Raw genomic sequence first — 22,102 nt, 5'->3', positions numbered from 1 at the left:
TGAGTCTTGCATGATTATTTTTATCAGTCTAGGAGATATCTTCAGGACATGTGAATGCAAGCAGTGTCAAATCTTACATTTCGAACTACATTAGTCTATTAAAGTAGGTCAAAGCAAGAGGTTTTTGGAGACTTTTCAACACAGAATGGAAAGTACTTCAAGTACATTCAGCCAGTTTCATCCTTCAAAGACCGCTTTAAGTGTTGTTTACTCCATAAGAATTGTCTTACATAGAAGCGGATTAGTAAACTCATTAGACTGGCTGGGGGAAAATCTGAATGTTTTATTGTGACTTTACATACAGTTGAAGGTCAGAGATTATAGAGCTCTGAAGAAAAACTTACTATGGTAAATGTTATTTGCCTTTTTCTGGTTACATTTGGTGCTCTCCAGCAGGCACACTACTCACTGAGCTTTTCAGGAGGGTGAAAACCTCTAGGTAATCTCAGACTAGGGCCTTACAGACAGAGCTACCTTATTGAGATTGGAATTTGTGGCCTGGAAACTACAAAGACATATCTACAAGAGAGAACTAAATATTTCTTTTAACCCCCTTCAAAGAATGTTGAAGTTAGATGAACATATCAATGTCAGATGAATCTGGTTGGATTTGTTCAGTCAGCCAGCTCGCTTTAGCCACACCGGTGTTGCTAATACGGAACTATAGTTTTAGTTTATCTTTTACTATTGCAGGCTCAAACATCCCAGGTTGCCGCCTAAAAAAACGTGATTGTTCGACGGTATCACATACGATATGGAATAATTTAGCTGCTATGCATTCGAATAATAGACCACAAAAGTGTGACTTTTAGTCGCTTTTTATTTGCTTTTCCAGTGAACACTGTAAACTACAGATCTCCAGTTTCTAGGTATATGAAATATCCAGTAAACAAATCTTACCCCCCAGAGAACAACTGGCCTCACTGCACTACGACGTTCACCAACTCTGCAGACCTGAGACTTGGAACACATCAATGTAGGGGGGTGATGAGGCGAGCTCTTTATCTGCGTCGCTTGTGCAATGAGACATTTACAGGCAGGTGGATATTGGGGCGGGGACGACATTATCTGCGTAACAACATTACACGTGGAAAGGGTGGAACGAAAAGGAAAATTACCATGAGAAATGTAGGCTAGCATGCCTTACATGTGTAGTCAGGCGAAAAATTGACTCTTCCACAGTTCTGTAGAATATTCCAATCAGTCTTGTATTTTCTTTATTTTGAGAATCCCTAAAATGTAATGTTATCTCACTGAAATACCTTCACTTCTGTTTGATTTACGTTTTGAAGACTGTACATTTTTGAGTTTACAATTGTGAATAAAGTATGTTTACATCCTATATAGTGTTCAGAGAACCATGGGTACTTGCTTCTCCCCTTCATGAGGAGGTTGCTCTGGAGCATTGCTCTGGAAGTACACACGTGTTACTAGACTTCACATAGCCCTTGTCACAGAAGCACCCAGACACACATGGCCTTATGCATGATTGTGGTGCATTGCCGTAATTATCACATGTGAGCGGGTATGCAGTGCCACAGGTCTCATAGTGTGTGTGGTTGCTTCAGGGACAGTCCTTCTTAAGGACACATTCAGCAGAGTTTAAGACATATCCCTCTTTACAGAAGCATCCCATCTTGCATTGCATAGTGCAAATCTTAGAAGTGATGTTATTAGCCACATCCGCACAGGTTAATGGGCAGACTCCATTGCAGTCCTTATATTCAGCGTTCTTTGGACAGGGGCATTCCTTGGCAGGTCTGCATTTCCCATCCTGATGGACATATCCATGCTCACATTTGCATCCTGGTTTGCACACTTCTGTGCACTTCTCATCTGTACCCACACTAGAAATATTCTGACAGGTTATTTGACAGGAGCCACCACAGGATGAGAAGTCCATGTTGTCTCCACACATTTCTGTAAGGGAAATGACAGCATTATTAAAGATCATATATAACAAATGTCCCAAAGCACTGTGGTTTATAATCATATACCCATTCATTTTAATTACAACCTCTGCTATCAACATGCATATGGCTCAGTAAAAGTTGGCAGCATCCAAGCACAGTACGTTTTCCAGTGACAGAGATCTCAAGGCTCAGACCTGAGCCGGCACTGTGCAAAAAACAAGGCTGGGGCAGAAGGAAGGAGTTGTGTAAAATGATGCACTGAATTAGAACCTGGATTTCTAGCAGAAAGGAATATAACCATTCGTGGATTGCCAAATGGTTGACGTGGATTGGGGAATTTGGTAGACTTTTCAAGAGCAGTTGTACTAGGTGTGAATGTGAGTGTCATTGATGGGCAGAAGCGTTTGTCTTTCGTCTGGACCTGAAGAATGTGATCTGTTACTCAGTGAGCCTGCACATGCAGAGGGACCCACAAGAACGTGAGAGTTAGATTTGTTGGTGTTCTTTTGGTCCATGTGCTATTCTTAGCATTGGATTCATTTTTTGAGCTTCAGACAAAGCAGACTGTGAAGATAAAAAACTCAGCACAATCCACAAGGCTTGGTGGGGCAAATGGCTAATGCCTTGTAAGACTTATACTAAAAACGCACACAACAGGACCCTTCATTCTGCATCCATGCAATCAATAGCAGAAATAACAACAAGGGTCTGATTTAAAAGTTCCGAGTTAAATATCATGAAACAAAAACATCGTATATCATTAATTGAGTGAAGTATTATCGATGTAATTAATATCAATGTTTTTACACTTATATCATATTTTAAATATTTTTATGTGTTTTAGTTGATATGGTAATTTTGTTACAATTGTTTGTATAAATGTTATTAATTATTTTTAAATAAAGTTTGAAATATTATGTGAAGTATAATTCTTATTGATTTTTAATACTAATTTACAGTTTAGAGGGAGTAGTTGAGTTCGTATGGGGCTAGAGTGGTAAGTCAATAAGGTAATAATTAATTAAGGATTATTAATTACATTTTATTTAATTAAATGATTGATATTTATTATGTAATTTATCTAATAATAATTTATTTTAATTATATGTTATTTGCGGGCTTTTATGTTTGTAGAGGTATAGAATGGGAAGTTAAGTAATAAATAATTAACAATCAATTATTTATTGTTTATTTCATGATTGGTTTTCAGTTGTTTCACTTATAGAATGCTTATTTATTTTACTAACATGTTTGTTGCAGGCTGCTAGGTTTGTAGCGGTCTAGTGTGGTAAGTTAATTAAGTAATAATTAATTAATGAATCAGCAATCATTATTTAATTGATTTCTAATTATGTAAAATATGGAATACTAACTAATTTTACTTTTATTTCAGTTGTGGAATGCTATCTTTATAGGGGTATAGGTGGGAAGGTAAGTAAGTAATACGTAAATAACTACTATTTTTTATCATTTTAGTTGCAGGCTGCTAGGTTACTGAAGACATCTTAAATTGCATAATTGCTGACATCACTGAAGACATCATCCAATGAGTGTGCTAGTTTCCTTTATAGTTTACATAATGGCTGGTAATTACCATTATTTGTCTACCTAATTTTGTACAGCCTGGGTTCAGGTAATGGGTGTATGTGTTTACAAAATGCATCTGCTGCTAATGCACCATAGGTGTGTAGAGGCATTCAACCTGTTATGAATAATTGTATTCAATAGTTGTTCTGCGTGCAAGTGAAAGTTGACTTCTATTCATTATGTGTCAAACAATATTTTTGGTTCTCCAGAAAGTTTCCCACAGAAGAACAATTCTAACTTTTTTTATAAGCAGCATTGAGTTATAAAAGATAATTCTGTTAGCTTTGAACAATTGTAATCAGCATAGAAAACTGGGTGCACCAAGTACTGACTTATGTTCAAGGGCTTGTTTTTCTTCTAAAGATGGGCTATCTAAATAGTTTTCACTGCAGTATAAAGGATGCAGATAGCACCTTCAGATTTCGGTTATAATAGTATGCTTTGTTTACAACTGTTGCATAGCTTGTAGACTATTCTTAATAGATTCTTTTTAATACTCTGGGGGTGGATTTCTCATAAGAGTTTCACTGCTTTCAAAGAGTATGGTATAAAATAAACTCTATCCATAGAGTGAAAACTGTTTACAATAACCAGTTCTTTATTGATATCAACTTCAATTCTCAATGTAGGTTTAGTGAGGGTCATGGGTTTAATACAGAAAAAAGCTGTCCACAGGTGGGTATTGTTTTGAAACTGACATTCACTATTTTTCCGCATTTGGCTCCCGGTGAACAGTTGTATACATATTAAACAATGAGGGTTTTTCCAGATATCTGTGGTTGGTTGTTAATGTGAACTATGATGCCTGTAAAGTGCATGGTATAGTGTCAATGTGTCATATAATGCTTTCTTTGTACACCTAAGGGGGTGGCATCTGTGATGGCACTAATGATGACTGATAGTCTCTTGAGCATTTTTTTAACTTACTTTCAGGATTCTAATGCCATACTAATTTCTGGAGCCATTTGTGGGTAAACAAATCTTGGATAATGTCATCAGTGATGTCATCAATGATGTCATTTGAGATGTCATGAGTGATGTCATAATTATTGTCATAGTACATGGCATGAGTGATGTCATATGTGAGGTACTAAGCAGTGCATGCTAATTATAATGAAGTTCATCGCTTTACCTACAGTTACTGGAGTGGGAATAGTACATTTCACCCCTACCAAGTCCAACGCTTTCTTGGCTGTTGCACAGGGTCGAGTTGGTATAGTAAATTTTACCCCTCCGAACTGCAATTTTTTTCCTACATTTGCAGTCTTTGGAGTGGGAATAGTAAATTTAACCCATCCAAAGTCCTAAACTTTCCCTACTGTTGTGTAGACTGGAGTGGGAAGAGTAAACTTCTCCCCTCCAAAGTCCAATGCTTTCCCTACTACTGTTGAGAATGGAATAGGAATAGTAAATGTAACTGTTGCAATGATGGATTGTAGTCAATGAGGTAAACCAAAGTAGAGGTTTATTTGTAGGTCACAAGATGGTAGTTACAAGTAGATGAGTTAGTTCAGGTTGATACAAGGTCCCACCAGGAGCTGCATCTCTGCTGCTCAGCCCACTCTCTCTCTAACTGTCATTCCTCCAGTCAGCCAGGCACACCAACATTCCATACAGTCATCAGGCATTCCAACGTTCCATACACGCACTCATGCAGCAGGAAATGTAAGTACAACACATCCTCTTCCCTTACGAAATCAAAAAACTAAATAAAGTAACAAGCCAATAAGAGAGTAGCACCAATATGCCGAAGACTTGTTAAAACATTGCATCCAAATATACATCTTAGGTGAAGAAATGATGCATAATGAAGAAAGACAGTGAGGATGCAAAATGAGTGAAGATATATAGGAAGGAATAGAGTGCAAAAGAGAAAATAAGAATTTTACATAGCACACATCCCCTTTCCTTGGAAAGAAGAACCTAAAGAAAATTAGAAAAAGCAAGAAACTGGAAAATAAGACACAGAGAAATGTGAAGAAATAAAAGCAATTGACATGGAAATGAGGATTTCACATGGAAAATGAGGATAGGAAGAAGGGTATCCTCTAAACAACAATATTAAATTCAATTATAACATGCCCATAAAGCACTCAACATTTCAACAATTTCAACATTTCAAAATAAATTGCCCAATGTGCACCCAACATTTCAATATTTCAACAATTTCAACATTTCAAGAATAAATTGCCCATTGTGCACTCAACATTTCAATATTTCAACAATTTCAACATTTCAAGAATAAATTGCCCATTGCGTACTAAAAATTTTAAATATAGGGATCACTGCCCAGTACGCACTCAACTATTCAATAATAGGGTACACTGCCCATTGCGCACCAAACATTTCAAGAATAGGGAACATTGCCCATTGCGCATGTATAAATAAATAAATATAAAGCTAAAACAACGCACACTGCTAGGTACATAAATAATGGAGGGTAACTATGTCAATATGAAGGGTACATTAAGTGTAGTATTGTTGATGATATCATAAGTCAATACCAAAATGAAATACTCAATAGAAAACCCATAATCAGGATGTGCGTTCTCATAAATAAAGACAGAACAACTTAGTGAAACGTTGTCCTTAAAACATGGAAGAATGGTTAAACACCAGACACTAATAGTGTATAAGGAAAAAACACCTTCGCAGCCACATTGCCACAACATGAAAAAATGGCAATAACAAATACATGAATTAAACTTCTAGTAAGCAGAGAATAACTTTAATAAGCAAAAGTTTCATTGAGACCTTATTCTCACTTGACTGAAAAACATTGTAATAACTGTAATAAAGAAAAGCCAAAATTTCAATGCGACACTATTCTAACTTAACTGAACAACGTTCAATAAAAGAAGATTGTAGTATCATGAATATTTCAGCCTTTTTTCCTGAAGTGCGCTGTGAAAACTGTGCTACTAATCTTCCAAGTGTCAACTGTCAGCAAACGCGTTGAACATAACCGATGTGACCAGCCAAAACATGCGTTCCATTTTACACGCTGACAGAAGAACACAGAATTTAACACATTCTGCACAGTCACAAAACTTGCCGAGTCGTTGAGTAAATTGCAGCATTTCTTAGGTAAAGGAACTATGAACTATTCCATGAGCATGACAGGAAAGCGGCACTTTGGAGTTGCGTGAGAGCGCCATTAAATTGGACGGCATCGTTGAAGTGAAAGGTTACAGTAGAAATCAAGATGGCGGCACGTATGGCAGAAAAGAGTCGAGTGGCTCACGGCGAGAACGTGCTCTTTTGCCTTCCGTGAACAGAGTAAAGTCCAGGACAGAACGTGCTCCATTATTTTCACTCGCGACACCACGATACATAGGTAAGTGGCGCATGGCAGCCTCACAATGGATTAAACAGTCGCAGGCGCGCGCTAAGAAGTTGAGCACCAAAATGTTTTGAATGGTTGGCATTGCGCGCGACTTACAGCAAATTTAAATTCTGTCAATGTTTTGACTTAAATACGTTCCCAAATAAACATCGTCCCAAAACTCACCGATGATGAAACTCGTGGTTGGCTGCGCCTTCACTAAAATCATGAAAAATGTCTTCAAAGTAAGCACAACTGACACTCCGAGAGCACGAGTGTAAGCCTCCTCTTTTAGCATATGTTTCGTTAAAGTAGTAAAAGCTGTCAAATGCTCAGAAAGAGATTAGAAAGTCCGTATTGCACACGAGTAAATTCCCTGGATGTCACAAATTTCTATTAGGTAGAGAATTAATAACGGTTTGCTCACCGCAGGATGCTAGTAGTGTACACTTATTGTTAATGCTGGAGAGACACATATGTCAAATAATAATTTCAAACTGGTTAAATAAATTTCATTGAGCAGCGTGAAGCGCCCAAGGTAGGCTGTCCGGTTGATGGAGGACACTGGTGGGGCAAAGATGGGCGTTCTTCTCCATATTTCCAAGTTTAATTTTCTTCAAGTAATTTCTGTACAAATAGTCTTGCTGTAGATTCAAATATCTTTACCTCAGGTAGACAGGAAGCCAGTACAGGCAGGGGTTTTTATCCAGATCGTCGCCAATGTTGCAATGATGGATTGTAGTCAATGAGGTAAACCAAAGTAGAGGTTTATTTGTAGGTCACAAGATGGTAGTTACAAGTAGATGAGTTAGTTCAGGTTGATACAAGGTCCCACCAGGAGCTCAGAACACTCTCTCTCTAACTGTCATTCCTCCAATCAACTAGGCACACCAACATTCCATACAGTCATCAGGCATTCCAACGTTCCATAGGCACACTCATGCATACTGGCTAAGCAGCAGGAAATGTAAGTACAACAGTAACTCCTCTGAAACCTAACACTTTCCCTATTAGTGCAGTACCTGAAGTAGGAATAGTAAATCTAACACTTCCGAAATCCAACTGTTTCCTTATTGTTGCATAAACTAGAGTGGGAATAGTATATTTAATATTCTTAGTCTCCAATAGTTTTCATAATATGGGTTAAATATATTATATAGCATTAATTGTTTTATTTGTTTCTAGTTTATACTATTTGTTTATATTTTTACACATATTTTCATGTTTATTGTATTTTCGTGAATACGCTTTATACATTTTTAATATGTTATGACTACATTACTTAATATATTTTTTCTTATTCAATTGTTTATTTTTTATCTTTTTATTGCATATGTATGTTCTATCTATCTATCTATCTATCTATCTATCTATCTATCTATCTATCTATCTATCTATCTATCTATCTATCTATCTATCTATCTATCTATATTATATTTTTAGTTATTTTTAAATGTACCATTATAAATATACCATGTAGATGGATAGAAAGATAGATAGATAGATAGATAGATAGATAGATAGATAGATAGATAGATAGATAGATAGATAGATAGAAAGATAGATAGATAGATAGATAGATAGACAAGTCCCTTGCTCACTGTGCCACTGGATTCAAGATAGCCTGGCTGAAGAAGGGTGACATATCCTGAAACCGGTCCCAGGATGCTTGTTTCTGGTCCAGGGAGTACATGGCCTGGCAGTTCGGTCTGAACTGTTCCCAAGGGTTACAGGGTCAAGACTGATTTGTATATGGCTGGGTCCAAACTGGGGTGGCGTAGTGGGCAAAAGAATGATGGATTTAACCCAGATCTTTTGACTGCTGTGAACCAGTCAACTCACCTCGTCACATCACCCCTGCATGAGTCTCACTCAAAGTGAGATTCCTAAAGTATGAAGGAAAAGCAGTTCAGAGGCGCGTTTAAGAGGGATAGAGTTGCTCAGCTGCACGGGGTTTATTTTAGCCCAGACAGACAGGCAGCTCTAATCTAAGAACGAGGGAGGAAATGAGGAAACCAGAGAGGAAAACGAATGGGCTTGTATGGAATGAGAGTAAGAGTTGCAAAGATAAATAGTATAATAACAATAGCAAAAGAAAGTAACCTCAATGCTGGTTTGGTAAATATAAAACTGAATGCAATGATGAGGGCCAACATGATGCTCCCAAGATAGCTATTGCTTTCACCCCTCTTTTACCTTTTGGTGATGATAACCTGCTGCTTTCACGTACCCCCATTGGCTTGCAGGAATTGCTAAATCTCTTTTTGGAATTTAGTAGAGACTGGGATTTAGAGGTCAATGCAGGTAAATCCAAGTTTATGGCCATCAACCCCCATCGCACTTTTAGGAATAATATGACTGTGGATGGATCTAGCATCGATCAGGTCAGGAGTATCTGGGAGCTAGGCTTACTGACAAGCTCTCTTGGGATCTACAGTTGGCAAGGAGTCATTTTACATTAACACATAGAGAAGTCGCCATCACCAAGAAATATAAAGCACCGACCACCAGGGCTGTGTCCCCAGTCCTTGAGTAGTATAGAGCTATAGCCATGGGAGGTGCATTGTATTGGGTAAAAAATTGGGGGTTGGAGGATATTTCACAAACAAATATAACAGAAAATAAAGGCATAAGATCAATTGTGAACGTCCTAGTAAGCACACCACTGATTCCCTTAAGATGGGACCTGAGCCTCAAAAGGGTCGGTGAAAATAATTGCTTAAAAACTCTTACTTATTAGGTTAGAATTTGGACAACCGAGGAGATGGCTCCTTTCAAAGCTGCACTGCTGGCGCTAATGCTGTTGGATACGAGCTGAACTATGCCATGTCTTAAAGCCTTGAAAACTCTATGTAGGAAGGTAAAACTCGAGGGTGTGTGGGAAGACCCTAGTAGGTGAAGGAAAAACATGGCCAAATGGGTCAAATATATTTCCTGGGAGCAAGTTCTTCAGAAGATATGACATGAGGCGAGGCCTGATGGTTACATTTCTAAGTAATAAATGTACCCAGCTTTGTGGGCCGTTCCTCGATAGAATTATCCTATCTGCAGCAAAGTCTTTGTATGTTCGCTTTCGTGTAGGAACACTGCCACTTAGGCCTTTTACCTCGTGGTAAGGTAAAGAGGGGGAAGTGAAGAGTGACTGCTCTTTTTGTCCTAATATGGCAGAAACTGAGGCGCACTTATATTAATTTGCCATTAGTACACAATAACCAAGATCTATGCGGACTCTGCCTCTATGCGGCAGCCTAGACACTGAGCAGTGTCTGGTAGCTCTACAGGTAGTAAAATACGATACATCTGAACCCAATGGATTTGCTCTTACAAGATTTTTAAAATGGGCATGGCCTGTTAGAGCAGCTGTAGTGCAGGCCTGTGCAACAGATGTCTTAAGTGCCTAATCTTTAGAGATGGTGTCTGGAATGGCTTGTATAAACTATGGCAGTGGCGCTTAACTCCTTTCCTGAGCAAAGCATGAGAGGATGTGGCCTTACGGCTAGAGCGGTCGACTTGGAAGCTGGGAAACTATGTTCGAGTCTTGGCAACGACGTTCAACAACCTGTGCTTCTGGGCAAATCACTTAATCTCCCCGTGCCTAACAAAAATAAATGTGTCTGTCTGTAACAAAACTGGTGCCCATGTAAAGCGCTCTGATACCTGATATCTTCAGGTCGAGTTCGCGCTATAGAAAACTAAAAAAAATTAATTTAAAAAAACTGTGCATTTGGAGGGACTTGACTGGTTAGCTTAGCTGTGTCCCAGACTGGTTCTCGGACATCATAGCTAACAGTTTTGCTGCTATTCTTCTGGCCTTGTTTTCAGGATCTATTGTTAAAAATTGCAATTAACCTTTAGTAATGCCATGAACTTTGACATGGTATCATCATTGTATCCTTCCCCTCTTAAAAAGTACCACCTTTTGTCACTTGGCAACCGTGGCTACGTAATGTCTTTAATTCTCGTAAACTGTTATAAACTTATATTTAACTTTTTGGGAAATGTCTCTGATATTGAGATGCTTTATTTATTTCTCAACCGCTGATCTTTAGATGTTAGCTTGGGGTCCAAAATCGATAGACACTGTACTTGTTACTAGATACTGCCATGAACTTAGCCGCATTGGAATTTATTTCTTATGGCATTTCTCTAAGATCTTGGCTTGTTTTGTATTTGTTTTTAATGTTTAATAATTTGTACTTATTGGATATTTCATGAGATGTTTTCATCCATAATGCATTGTACTTTTTATGATGTGTTGTGACCGAAAAAAAGGAAATGATTAATTGATGGACATTACTAAACCCCTGACAATTACTATATTGGCTTCGTCTTCAACCCTATGACTATCACTACTCCTATCTCTGTCCCTATTCCTGGGGTAATCCTAGCTTTATCCTCCTTGTAGAAGCAATTTTTTTGTGACATCAAAACACAGATTAATTTGATCACTTTAATTGTGAACATATAATACTATGAAATAAAATGGGACATGATTAGTAATGGATTCCTGCTTCCTGAATGATACGTGGGTGATTTTGCTTACCATGGTCATCATGGTCATCATGGTCATCATGGTCATCCTCATGATCATCATCACATTTTACAATTCCAAGCATCGTAGTTAGCACTGGAAAAGAAAAATATAAACATAAATGCAGGCATCACTTTGTAGCTTCTCTCACTGCTAATTTCCTTACAATTTGAGATCAAGCAAGATGTCGCCCAGTTAACCAAAGGTCACCATGCTAGAATGAAGCCAAGAATCAATGTCATTTAGTTTGTTGCAGCAGAAAAAATGGAAGGTATTTGACTTCCGATTGGACACCAGCTTCAAATTACTGATCACAAAGTCCTTTATATGATCTCCACTGAAAATATCAATATGAAAAGTTTACATTAACACATGTAGGTGTCAATTTTATAAGGAAAAGAAAGGCGATTGAGCTATAGGACAGTCGCACAAGTATTTATCCTTATTAGTTCATTGGTTAGACCCAGACACTCAACTGTTTGTTTGTGATGCTATCGCCAACGAATCACTACACAAATCTACTTAGCACATACAGGACAGGTGTGTTTATTATCTACACATGTGTTATCATTGATAATATCATTAATCTTTTTTAGAAACTTCACATTTCCATCATTGCTGATGCACAGACATCATGAATAAAATGGACCAAATATATAAATTATCCAACCCGTAATTATGGGAGTGTACATTAGTAATACACAAGAGTAACGGAATCTTGATGAAAAAATCTTGATTTATTTCTATTCTTTTTGTAGATGTAAACATGAACTCAGCCCATTCAATGCGTTTCATCCTAAACGGATTTCATCAGGGTTGTAAGTAAATGCTCAAACCCAGGTGTATGAAACCGGTAGATGGTAGCTGTTGCTTTGGATGCATGGAACAGCAATATAATTGATCATAATTAATTCTCTTCTGATGAAGAAGATGGAGGGTTGGAATAAATAAATTGGAGTTGAACATAGAATATTTGATGAATCATCTTCAATACTGTCATCTGGGATCCACTTAATTACAACGGAAAGCCTAACTATAGATGATACACCTGCATTTAAGCATTTACTTACAACCCTGATGAAGTCCGTTGAAGGCCTTCCCCAGGGGTGACTTATATGTACTTAAGAAACTGTCATTTTGACCTGGCAAAAAAACCTTTTGCCTTGCCAGGTCGAAATGGCAGTTTTTAAGTGAACACACAGGGTCTGCAATGCCAGTCCAGAGATATGGTAAAAGCACTACTGAAGTGGGTGGCACAATCAGTGCTACAGACCCACTAGTAGCATTTAATTTACAGGACCCGGGCACAGGTACTTTAACCTTACCGGAGAATTATAAGTAAATTAAATATGCCAATTGGGATAGGCCAATATTACCCAGTTTAGAGGCTAAAGTACAAGCACTTTAGTACTACAGTTTTCTAGCAACTGATGAAAAGGACCACAAAGGGAAGCCTCACCTGTCTCCTGTTACTTTGTTGCTGGGTGCGTATCAGTTTACCTCTGGAGTTGCGATAGCGGGACTGCGAGGACCAGCCCCCTCTGAGCACAACCATTCACGGCGCAGCTGGTTACTCTTCCTGCTCCACCCCCACCATCAATCAGGCAACGACTCGCGGCCCCCGCTTCGCGGGAGCCGCTCGCAGCGCATAAAAGCGTTCTCTGCCATTTGGACTTGCGGTGCCTCACCTGTCTCCTGTTACTTTGTTGCTGGGTGCGTATCAGTTTACCTCTGGAGTTGCGATAGCGGGACTGCGAGGACCAGCCCCCTCTGAGCACAACCATTCACGGCGCAGCTGGTTACTCTTCCTGCTCCACCCCCACCATCAATCAGGCAACGACTCGCAGCCCCCGCTTCGCGGGTGCCGCTCGCAGCGCATAAAAGCGTTCTCTGCCATCTGGACTTGCGGTGCCTCACCTGTCTCCTGTTACTTTGTTGCTGGGTGCGTATCAGTTTACCTCTGGAGTTGCGATAGCGGGACTGCGAGGACCAGCCCCCTCTGAGCACAACCATTCACGGCGCAGCTGGTTACTCTTCCTGCTCCACCCCCACCATCAATCAGGCAACGACTCGCGGCCCCCGCTTCGCGGGAGCCGCTCGCAGCGCATAAAAGCGTTCTCTGCCATTTGGACTTGCGGTGCCTCACCTGTCTCCTGTTACTTTGTTGCTGGGTGCGTATCAGTTTACCTCTGGAGTTGCGATAGCGGGACTGCGAGGACCAGCCCCCTCTGAGCACAACCATTCACGGCGCAGCTGGTTACTCTTCCTGCTCCACCCCCACCATCAATCAGGCAACGACTCGCGGCCCCCGCTTCGCGGGTGCCCGTCGCAGCGCATAAAAGCGTTCTCTGCCATCTGGACTTGCGGTGCCTCACCTGTCTCCTGTTACTTTGTTGCTGGGTGCGTATCAGTTTACCTCTGGAGTTGCGATAGCGGGACTGCGAGGACCAGCCCCCTCTGAGCACAACCATTCACGGCGCAGCTGGTTACTCTTCCTGCTCCACCCCCACCATCAATCAGGCAACGACTCGCGGCCCCCGCTTCGCGGGTGCCGCTCGCAGCGCATAAAAGCGTTCTCTGCCATCTGGACTTGCGGTGCCTCACTTGTCTCCTGTTACTTTGTTGCTGGGTGCGTATCAGTTTACCTCTGGAGTTGCGATAGCGGGACTGCGAGGACCAGCCCCCTCTGAGCACAACCATTCACGGCGCAGCTGGTTACTCTTCCTGCTCCACCCCCACCATCAATCAGGCAACGACTCGCGGCCCCCGCTTCGCGGGAGCCGCTCGCAGCGCATAAAAGCGTTCTCTGCCATCTGGACTTGCGGTGCCTCACCTGTCTCCTGTTACTTTGTTGCTGGGTGCGTATCAGTTTACCTCTGGAGTTGCGATAGCGGGACTGCGAGGACCAGCCCCCTCTGAGCACAACCATTCACGGCGCAGCTGGACACTCTTCCTGCTCCACCCCTCTTCCCCTACTTCAATACCCCTCACGTACTCCGCGCCAGCGGGACGCGTGCGGGACGTAGCTCGGGGCGAAGACCGGGCTAAGAGCGGGCCGTTTGTGGCCGTTCGTGGTCGGTTGTGGTCGGGGCGGGCCACTTCCCTAAAACGTGCCGCCATAAACGAGCTACATAATTTGCTGGTACTGTGAGTACATGCGCCACTGCTGACTGGTGAACTGTTTATACAGCATTGGTTGCCCACATTTTGCGCTTAAACACTGTAGTGTGTTCTGGACATATCTAGTTAATTTTATCTTTTTGTTATCATCGGAGGTTTATCTGTTTACCACCTTCTGAGTTTGTTTGCTTGTTTGCTCTTTCTCCAAACCATGACCTCCTTAAGGTCTGGCAGGAAGGTGGCTCGGGGCAGCCTTGGGGGTCAAGTAACAGGGACCCTTGACAATTTTATTACTAGAGCTGCTCGTGTTCTTGAACACGAGATTTTATTAACGGAAAAAAGATTGTCCCTAGAACTATCCGCTAGAAGATCATCCCTTGGCAATATTATGACAGCTGTTTCGCCCGAAAACAGCCAGCCCCAACCTCCTTCTAATATGTCAGGTAATACCTTAATTGCACCGCCGGACACCTTTGATCATTGCCCGTTGGTGGACATCAACGAGATAATTAGTACCCCAGACACTAGCGGTGACCAGACCATTGATAGCACTTGTATTCCTCAGTCCACTTCCGGCCAGCTATCTACTGGATCAACGACCCAAGCCCATAAGCCCAGGCACATCCCGAGTAAAAGGAAACGTACGGGAGCCCCTCCCAAGGGGAAACGTGCTAAAACCTCTAAAGTGACTAACCCTCATAAATCTGCAATTACCTGTGAAGCTCCTAACTCTATTACGTCTGCTAGTTCCCATTTGGCATCAGGTAGTTTGAAGTCCCCGCACCCTCCCTCCGTTCAATCTAACGCAGACTCTTCCACCTCCGATTTTCTCAAGCCTGTAGAGAAGTTATTTAAATCATTACTCCTCCCATTATTAGAGCGAGTAACTCGTCTCGCCACCTCGCTTGAGAAGTTAGAGGGTATGGTCTCTGCCAATACGTCCCTGCTGGAAAAGATTGCAGTGTCTTCTACTGATTATGCAACTTCCTCTAACAAAGACATTGCCGATAAATCTAGGCTTGCTTCCACGGCTTTCACACCCCCGGATGGAGCACTACCCAATATCCTGGCTCTCAATGTCCAGGCGGTGGATGTTCCTCGCCTCCAGGCCAATATTGATGTCCCGAGAGAAACAGATTGCAATATCAACACTGCCATTAATACTAACAACATCTCTACCAGTAAGCCCAACTTAGAGGATGTTGACTCCCTTCAAAATTTCCCATCCATCAATCTTCCACCCGAGTCCCAGCCTTATACTATTATAATGGTGGGTGTTCCTCGGCTCCTTCAGACAAAGCCCGAGTGTCATAGTGAGCTGAAGAACAAAGTCTCACACTGGTTAAACACCAACAGGCCTTTACCCGCTGGACTACGGGCCGAAATAATGACTGTTCGTAGGGTATGTTGGTTGGGCAATAGAGTCAAACAGGTGGAGGGTGATTGTGTGATTATAAATTTTCGTGACCCCAGGGCTGTTAGGCATATCTGTTCTTTTACCAATACCTTGAGAGGGACCGGCATATCCACAGTGGATTTGTCATACTTTTATCCTCAAAAACCCCCTGCCACAACACGTGACATGTCCTTTGCTTGGGAAAGGGTTAATAGGACTTCCCACTGTCAGATAAGGCCGAATTTTTACCTTCCACTGTCAAATTTTTATGCACCCTTGAATTCATTAGATGGGGTTGACTGACAGTTACCTCATCTGGAAAACCCGAGTAAGTTGCGGGAAGTCTGTCTTGGTCCAGTTAACTCAGTGCAAACAGGGAGTGGTGGTTTACGGGGGGCTCAAGTTGGTTTGGTTACTATGTCTCCCAGTACCCCGTTTCTTCAATTGATTAGTCCATCTCCCCCCCCCATTGATCCTTGCCAACCCGAAAGTGAGACTAGGGGCCCAATCAATATTGCAATTACCCCAGCTACAAAGGGTCCCGCTCATGCAGCACCATGCGCCATGCCATCTAGTTCTATGCCCCTGACCCTGGTCTCGTGGAATGTTGCGGGCCTTAGTAGCAGGGTAACCTCTGAAGAATGGGTAGGCTGGGTTAACACCCATGATATCCTGGTTTTCCAGGAAACCTGGGCTGTGGACCCGATCTATCTTTCCGGGTTTGTAAACTTTTTCAAGGGGGCCACCCGTGGCACCAGGGGCCGCCCGTCCGGCGGGCTCTGTATATGGGTTAAGCAATCCCTTGGGTATTCACTCAAGGAATTAGCTATTGACAGTCCTGACTTACTAATTATCTCCCTGCAACACAACAACGATCCCGTAGTTTTAATTATAAATGTTTACAACAGAGGCATCCCTGGTGGACGTGGTACTAATACCTTTTCATTGCTAGATGGGTTTCTGGACACTATTAACATATACACCAATGTCTATATTGTGGGCGATTTAAATTGTTGTTTTGAACCTCTGCTCTCCACTCTTGACTCACTAACTTGGGAAGTGGATGCGATTTTAAATATCCCCCCTCTTGATCTCCCTCCTATTAAGAGGTGGACAGAGTCTGCCACCCAGTGGATGGGATTATGTATGGAGCGGGGATTCAGGGCCGCCAATGGGAGGACCGCCTCTGATAAGGGTGGAAAGATGACTTTCTCAGATGGCCGACGCTGTAACAGCAGAATTGACTATGCCCTTGTTAAAATCGAGTTCTGGTCCACATTAAGTGATATGGCGGTATTAGACCGCCCAGAGAGTGACCACAACCCGTTGGTTTTAAGTCTTTTACTTTGCCTGCACATAGATCCAAACCCTCCGAAATAGCGACCGCGGAAGCCGTTTTAACTAATGATCAACGGCGTGTACGCTGGGACAAGGTTGCTATTGATGTTGAATTATTGTCCGTGATTAGCTCCAAGGTATCCGGTGCTCTGGTTGATTTACAGTCTCTTCAGAGCACCGAGGATGTTGTTGGTAAAGCTACACGCGTACATGACCACCTTTTCACTGGCCTTAAATCTCTTTTCTCAAAACCCTGTAAGGCTAAGAAATCTGTCACTCTAAAACCATCTACTTGGTACAACAAAGCTTGCCGAGAATCCTTTAGCAATTTAAAATCTGCTATTGCTAACAAAGATCCAGATAATACTAGACTGGCTAGGAAAATCTACAATAAGGCTAAAGCCAAGGCCAAACAAGAGTGGGACAACGATCACTGGCTGCCAGTAAGCACCGGAACCTAACCCTCTTTTGGCACATTGTCAAGTGGGGTAACCCCCAGAACAGCCAGGTCCCTACCAATCATGTCCCTCCGGACGCCTGGGTGACTCATTTTGAATCCCAGTTCTCGGTCTCCCCACAGGTTGAGGGGCCTGTCCCAGCTATAACCAGGGACCTCTCCCTCTCCTCGACCTTAACTTTTGACTGTGCTGAGGTTGAAAAGGCCTTAAGTAAGGTTCCAAGTGGTAAGGCGCCTGGCATGGACTGTGTTCCTACGGATCTCTTTAAATTTGACCCAGGGAATTGGGTGCCCTACATCGCACAACTCGCCAACGCTGTAGCCAGAGGGGCCGATATTCCTGATTCTTGGGGGGGGGCTGAGATTCTCCCCATTTTCAAAAAAGGTGATCGCTCATGCCCGGGGAACTACCGCCCAATTAGCCTTATTGACTCGGTCCAGAAAATTATCGCTAGAATGATCTTGGCACGAATCCAGGCTTGGATTGAGCAGGAGGACATCATCTCTCCTCTCCAAGCCGGTTTCAGACCGTGTACCAGTACCATCGACCAGGCATTCAAATTTCAACTGATTGTCTGGAAAACGGTCTATTTGTGTGGCGGTACTTTATACGCTGCCTTTGTAGATCTTCGGTCAGCTTTTGACCTAGTCAATAGGACGAAACTTTGGAGCGTATTGGCTGAGCTAGGGCTTCCTCCCGATCTCTTGAATATCATCATTAGGCTCCATGATAACAACTTTGCTCAAGTTCGCTGGGGGAAACAGGGCCAGGTCACTGATCGGTTTAGGGTCAATCGGGGTGTCAGGCAGGGGTGCGTCCTTGCTCCCACCTTGTTTTTATTGTTTATTAACAGTGTTGTCAAGTATTATTCCAACACATCGACGGACGCCCCCACGTTGGGAGGTACTAAAATTCCACTCCTTATGTTTGCCGATGACACCCTACTTCTCTCCCAGACCCTGTCTGGACTACAGGTGGCACTCAATGTCTTCACAAATTTCTGCTCTGATTTTGACTTGTCTGTCAATGTGTCCAAAACCAAATACATGGTTTTTAATAAAGGGAGAGGTATAAAGGGCCATGTCTTCATGGACAAAGCCTTGCTTGAACGAACTAATGTTATGACCTATCTAGGGGTAGTCTTTGAAAATAAGTTGGATTGGAGGCCGCAAATTGATGTTCTATCTCTAAAATTTGCTCAGCTTTCTGGTTGCCTAGTTAAAGAACATAAGCAATCCCAGTCGAGAATGATAGGCCCCCCCATCAAAATCTTTAATGTGAGGATTAACTCGGCGATCCTTTATGGCGCTGAACTTTGGGGTTTCGCTGATCTTTCTCTTCTGGTTAAGGCACAATATAAATTTCTCAGATTGCTCACGGGCCTTCCATGTTCTACCCCTGTCAAACCCCTCCTGTTGGACCTCGGCTGTCATTCGTTTGAAGACATTGCAAGGTTTAAGCCATTGGCCTTTTGGAGGCGTTTATGGACAGTCCCCGAGCTGGACCTCTATGCCAAGGCCTTTCTTGATGTGCGATCCATCCTGGGGGCTGGCAATATTCCCTGGTTCAAACAGACTAAACAACTCCTGGAATCTATGGGGTTGGGTAATCTATGGACCGATCCAGCCAATAACCCCTTTCCCTCTAAGAAAGATTTTAAGAGCCTTTATTGGTCAACGGTGCAGCAGAAGCATTTCAACTCAGCCACTGCAGAGTCCTTGTCAGGAAGGTTCCTAGCCCAAAAAAGAATTCCACTCCTCGAAGCTTACTGGGACACCATCACCAGACCTTGTGACAGGAAACTTTACCATCAATTTAGGGTAGGCACACTTCCGACTAACTCTTTCACCAAAAAATGGAAGGGTACGTCCAGTGACTCCTGTAAAAGTTGTTTTGACTGTATAGATTCTGTTGGCCATATCTTTTTTGTTTGTCCTGTCTATGCTGCACCCCGAGCTAAATGGCTCAAACCATTATGTCGAACTTTGGGCACTAGACAAGGGTCAGAAGCACTTGAAATGTTGAGATTTGAGCCTAGTGAACATGTTGCTATTGCTGTTGCTAAATTTTTGGCTTGGGTTTGGTTTATTAGGAACAAGAGACATTAGGGTATTGAAATATCTTTTATGTATTCTGTACATGTTTCTCTTTTTAATCATGTATTTTTATAATTATGTATTCCTTTATGTATTGTAATTGTCTTTTATGATGTAATACATCGATAATAAAGACTAATGAATGGAATGGAATCCTAGCAATTGTTAATAAAGGAGATGAGGGCAGTGCTGTTCCGGAGGTCAAGGACTAAACTATTCATCAATTGATCAATCAACATCTTTCAGTCATTGCACCAGGTCAATAGAATGTGAAGTGATAAAGCAATTACCAATTTGGACTTGTTTTACGTCTTGTTAAAGGCTCTCCTCTATAAGCTTGGTTTGCACTCACCTGCTGCCAGCATAAGGAAGACACATTTTCTGTTCAGCATTGTAAGAGTTAAGCAGGCCTACAAACAAAAAAAATGAGTACACATGAGAAGGAGATGTAGATTATTTAAACTATAAGACACGGGAGCATGAATGACCAAAAGGATGCTGGCAAAAACCTTTCACGGTCAAATTATCCTTCTTTACTATTACTTGTGAAATACTATTGCAACATTGTGTATAGGTTGATACATGTTTCTCATTCCCACAGATCTGGGTGTCAAAACAGTGCTCCCTCTGGACAGGCATATGAGTTCTCACACTGCATCCCCCAGTGCCCACTGGCAGATAGAAAATGTGTTTTTGTGATGAAATCTGTGTAAACTCTCCAGAAAAGCACCCAGTAATGCTGGGTATGAGCAGGTATTCCCCATTTCACTGGACGTACTTTGGTGCAGAGACAAGAGATGGCAACATAGATTCTGGCCCTCAGTACCTCCACATCAATTTCTTGCATATGTTTGGTGATTTCTGTTGCACTCTCCCTCTCTCTGAAGTTCTCACTCTCTGTCTCCCTCTAATACACATGAATCAATCTCTCTGTCTCTCTAGGTGTGCACTATTCTCTAATTCTCACTTTCTTTCGCCCATGTCTTCTTTTTCTCTGTTTGTCTCTCTATGATACTCTAAGACTGTCTCTCTCTATCCTCTCAGTAAAGAGGTCTTAATCTCATGTTACTTAAATTGTTCCTCTTCCCCTGATTGTCTCACTAATTTTCATGATCTCCTACTCTCATTTTCTTCTTCTGGTTTCCAGCAGTAGCCACCTTCCTTAGGGCAAAGGAGTGTTGCCTCAATAGAGCCACCAGATGAAAACATTAAAAAGAAGATGATAATAAAACAATGTTATTAGCATTTTATTTTTCATAATGGGCCATTCTGATGACAGCCGCAAGCATGTAGGAGGATTGATGATCACTGGAAGTGCACATGTTGGTTTGGCCACCTATCTTAGGAAGGCCAAACCAACATGCGTACTTAGATTTCTCCAACTCAAGCTGTGTTGTGCAGCTGGATGGAGAACAGCAGGCACAGGATCCCAGTCCCAGCCCGATCAGACCAATCCTGGTGCTTCTCTCATGGTGGGTAATAGTATTACCAGCAAGAGAGCAGTGTCTGGATAGGCGCAGGGGAGTCTGGTAGCCTGTGCACCAGTAGCAGAGGAGAAGAGCACCGAGTCAAAAAGGCGATACGCTGCAGGTAAATTCACTTTTATTGGTTGTGTTCTTGTCCCCTGTGCGGCCTCACCACTTTTAACTGACAGCAGCTACCACTGCTGGTTTTTAGTTTCTCTACTTTGCTATTTGGGAACTTTGATAAAAAATGTAAAACTATTCTAAAGAGACTGTGGAGAATTTAAAACATTTTAATTAGGAGGAGGGCGATTACATTTCTTTATTGGAATTATGTTTCAAAAATGAAAAGAAAAAACATAAAAGAACCACCAGTCTTCATGAGGAATTTGCGCTATTTGAATATATTGTCACAGTTTAATCACATAACGAAATTCAGCCTTTTAGTCACCGGCATTGGTCACAACAACACATATGAAAACATGTTAGTGAAACCCAGGTTATGGGATGACATAGTAATTTAGGAGCTCCAAAGCAATGCAAACTGAAACATACCTGTCTTGTGAACTTTAACGCTGCAGAAGGTCTTCAACCACAGGTCGCCTGGGAATGAGCATCTCCTTCCAGCGCTGGGGTTTATATAGTCCAGAATGTTGCCTGGGGTGCAAAGCGCTGTTGCTTAGTCATTTCTGATTGTTGCACAATTTGGGAATCATGTGTACCTAAATTTAAAGCCAACACCCGCTTCCTCTCCTAATTTCAAACACTTCATCACTCTGTTGCAAAACTTGCTGCAATATGTATTGTGACAAAATCTTTAAGATATAAAGAGTTGGATTTGAACTGTATGGTGGAACAGCTTTATATTTCAAAAG

At 41.9% G+C, this 22,102-nt stretch overlaps 1 protein-coding gene across 1 annotated transcript; it reads right to left on the bottom strand.

Moving 5' to 3' along the window:
* Positions 1 to 802: 802 nt before the first annotated feature.
* On the bottom strand, positions 803 to 21,878 carry LOC146809235 (alpha-tectorin-like). The gene is made up of 4 exons (XM_085614319.1): positions 21,783 to 21,878; positions 20,117 to 20,174; positions 11,369 to 11,452; positions 803 to 1,920 (listed from the first exon to the last, which is right to left on the bottom strand). Exons 2-4 carry the CDS (start codon positions 20,154 to 20,156, stop codon positions 1,565 to 1,567), a joined length of 480 nt encoding a protein of 159 aa, XP_085470445.1. The 5' UTR covers positions 20,157 to 20,174; positions 21,783 to 21,878; the 3' UTR covers positions 803 to 1,564.
* Positions 21,879 to 22,102: the final 224 nt, after the last annotated feature.

Source organism: Triturus cristatus, chromosome 7, assembly GCF_964204655.1.
Source record: "Triturus cristatus chromosome 7, aTriCri1.1, whole genome shotgun sequence".
NCBI lineage: Eukaryota > Metazoa > Chordata > Amphibia > Caudata > Salamandridae > Triturus > Triturus cristatus.
This window is presented reverse-complemented; position numbering and strand designations above follow the sequence as displayed.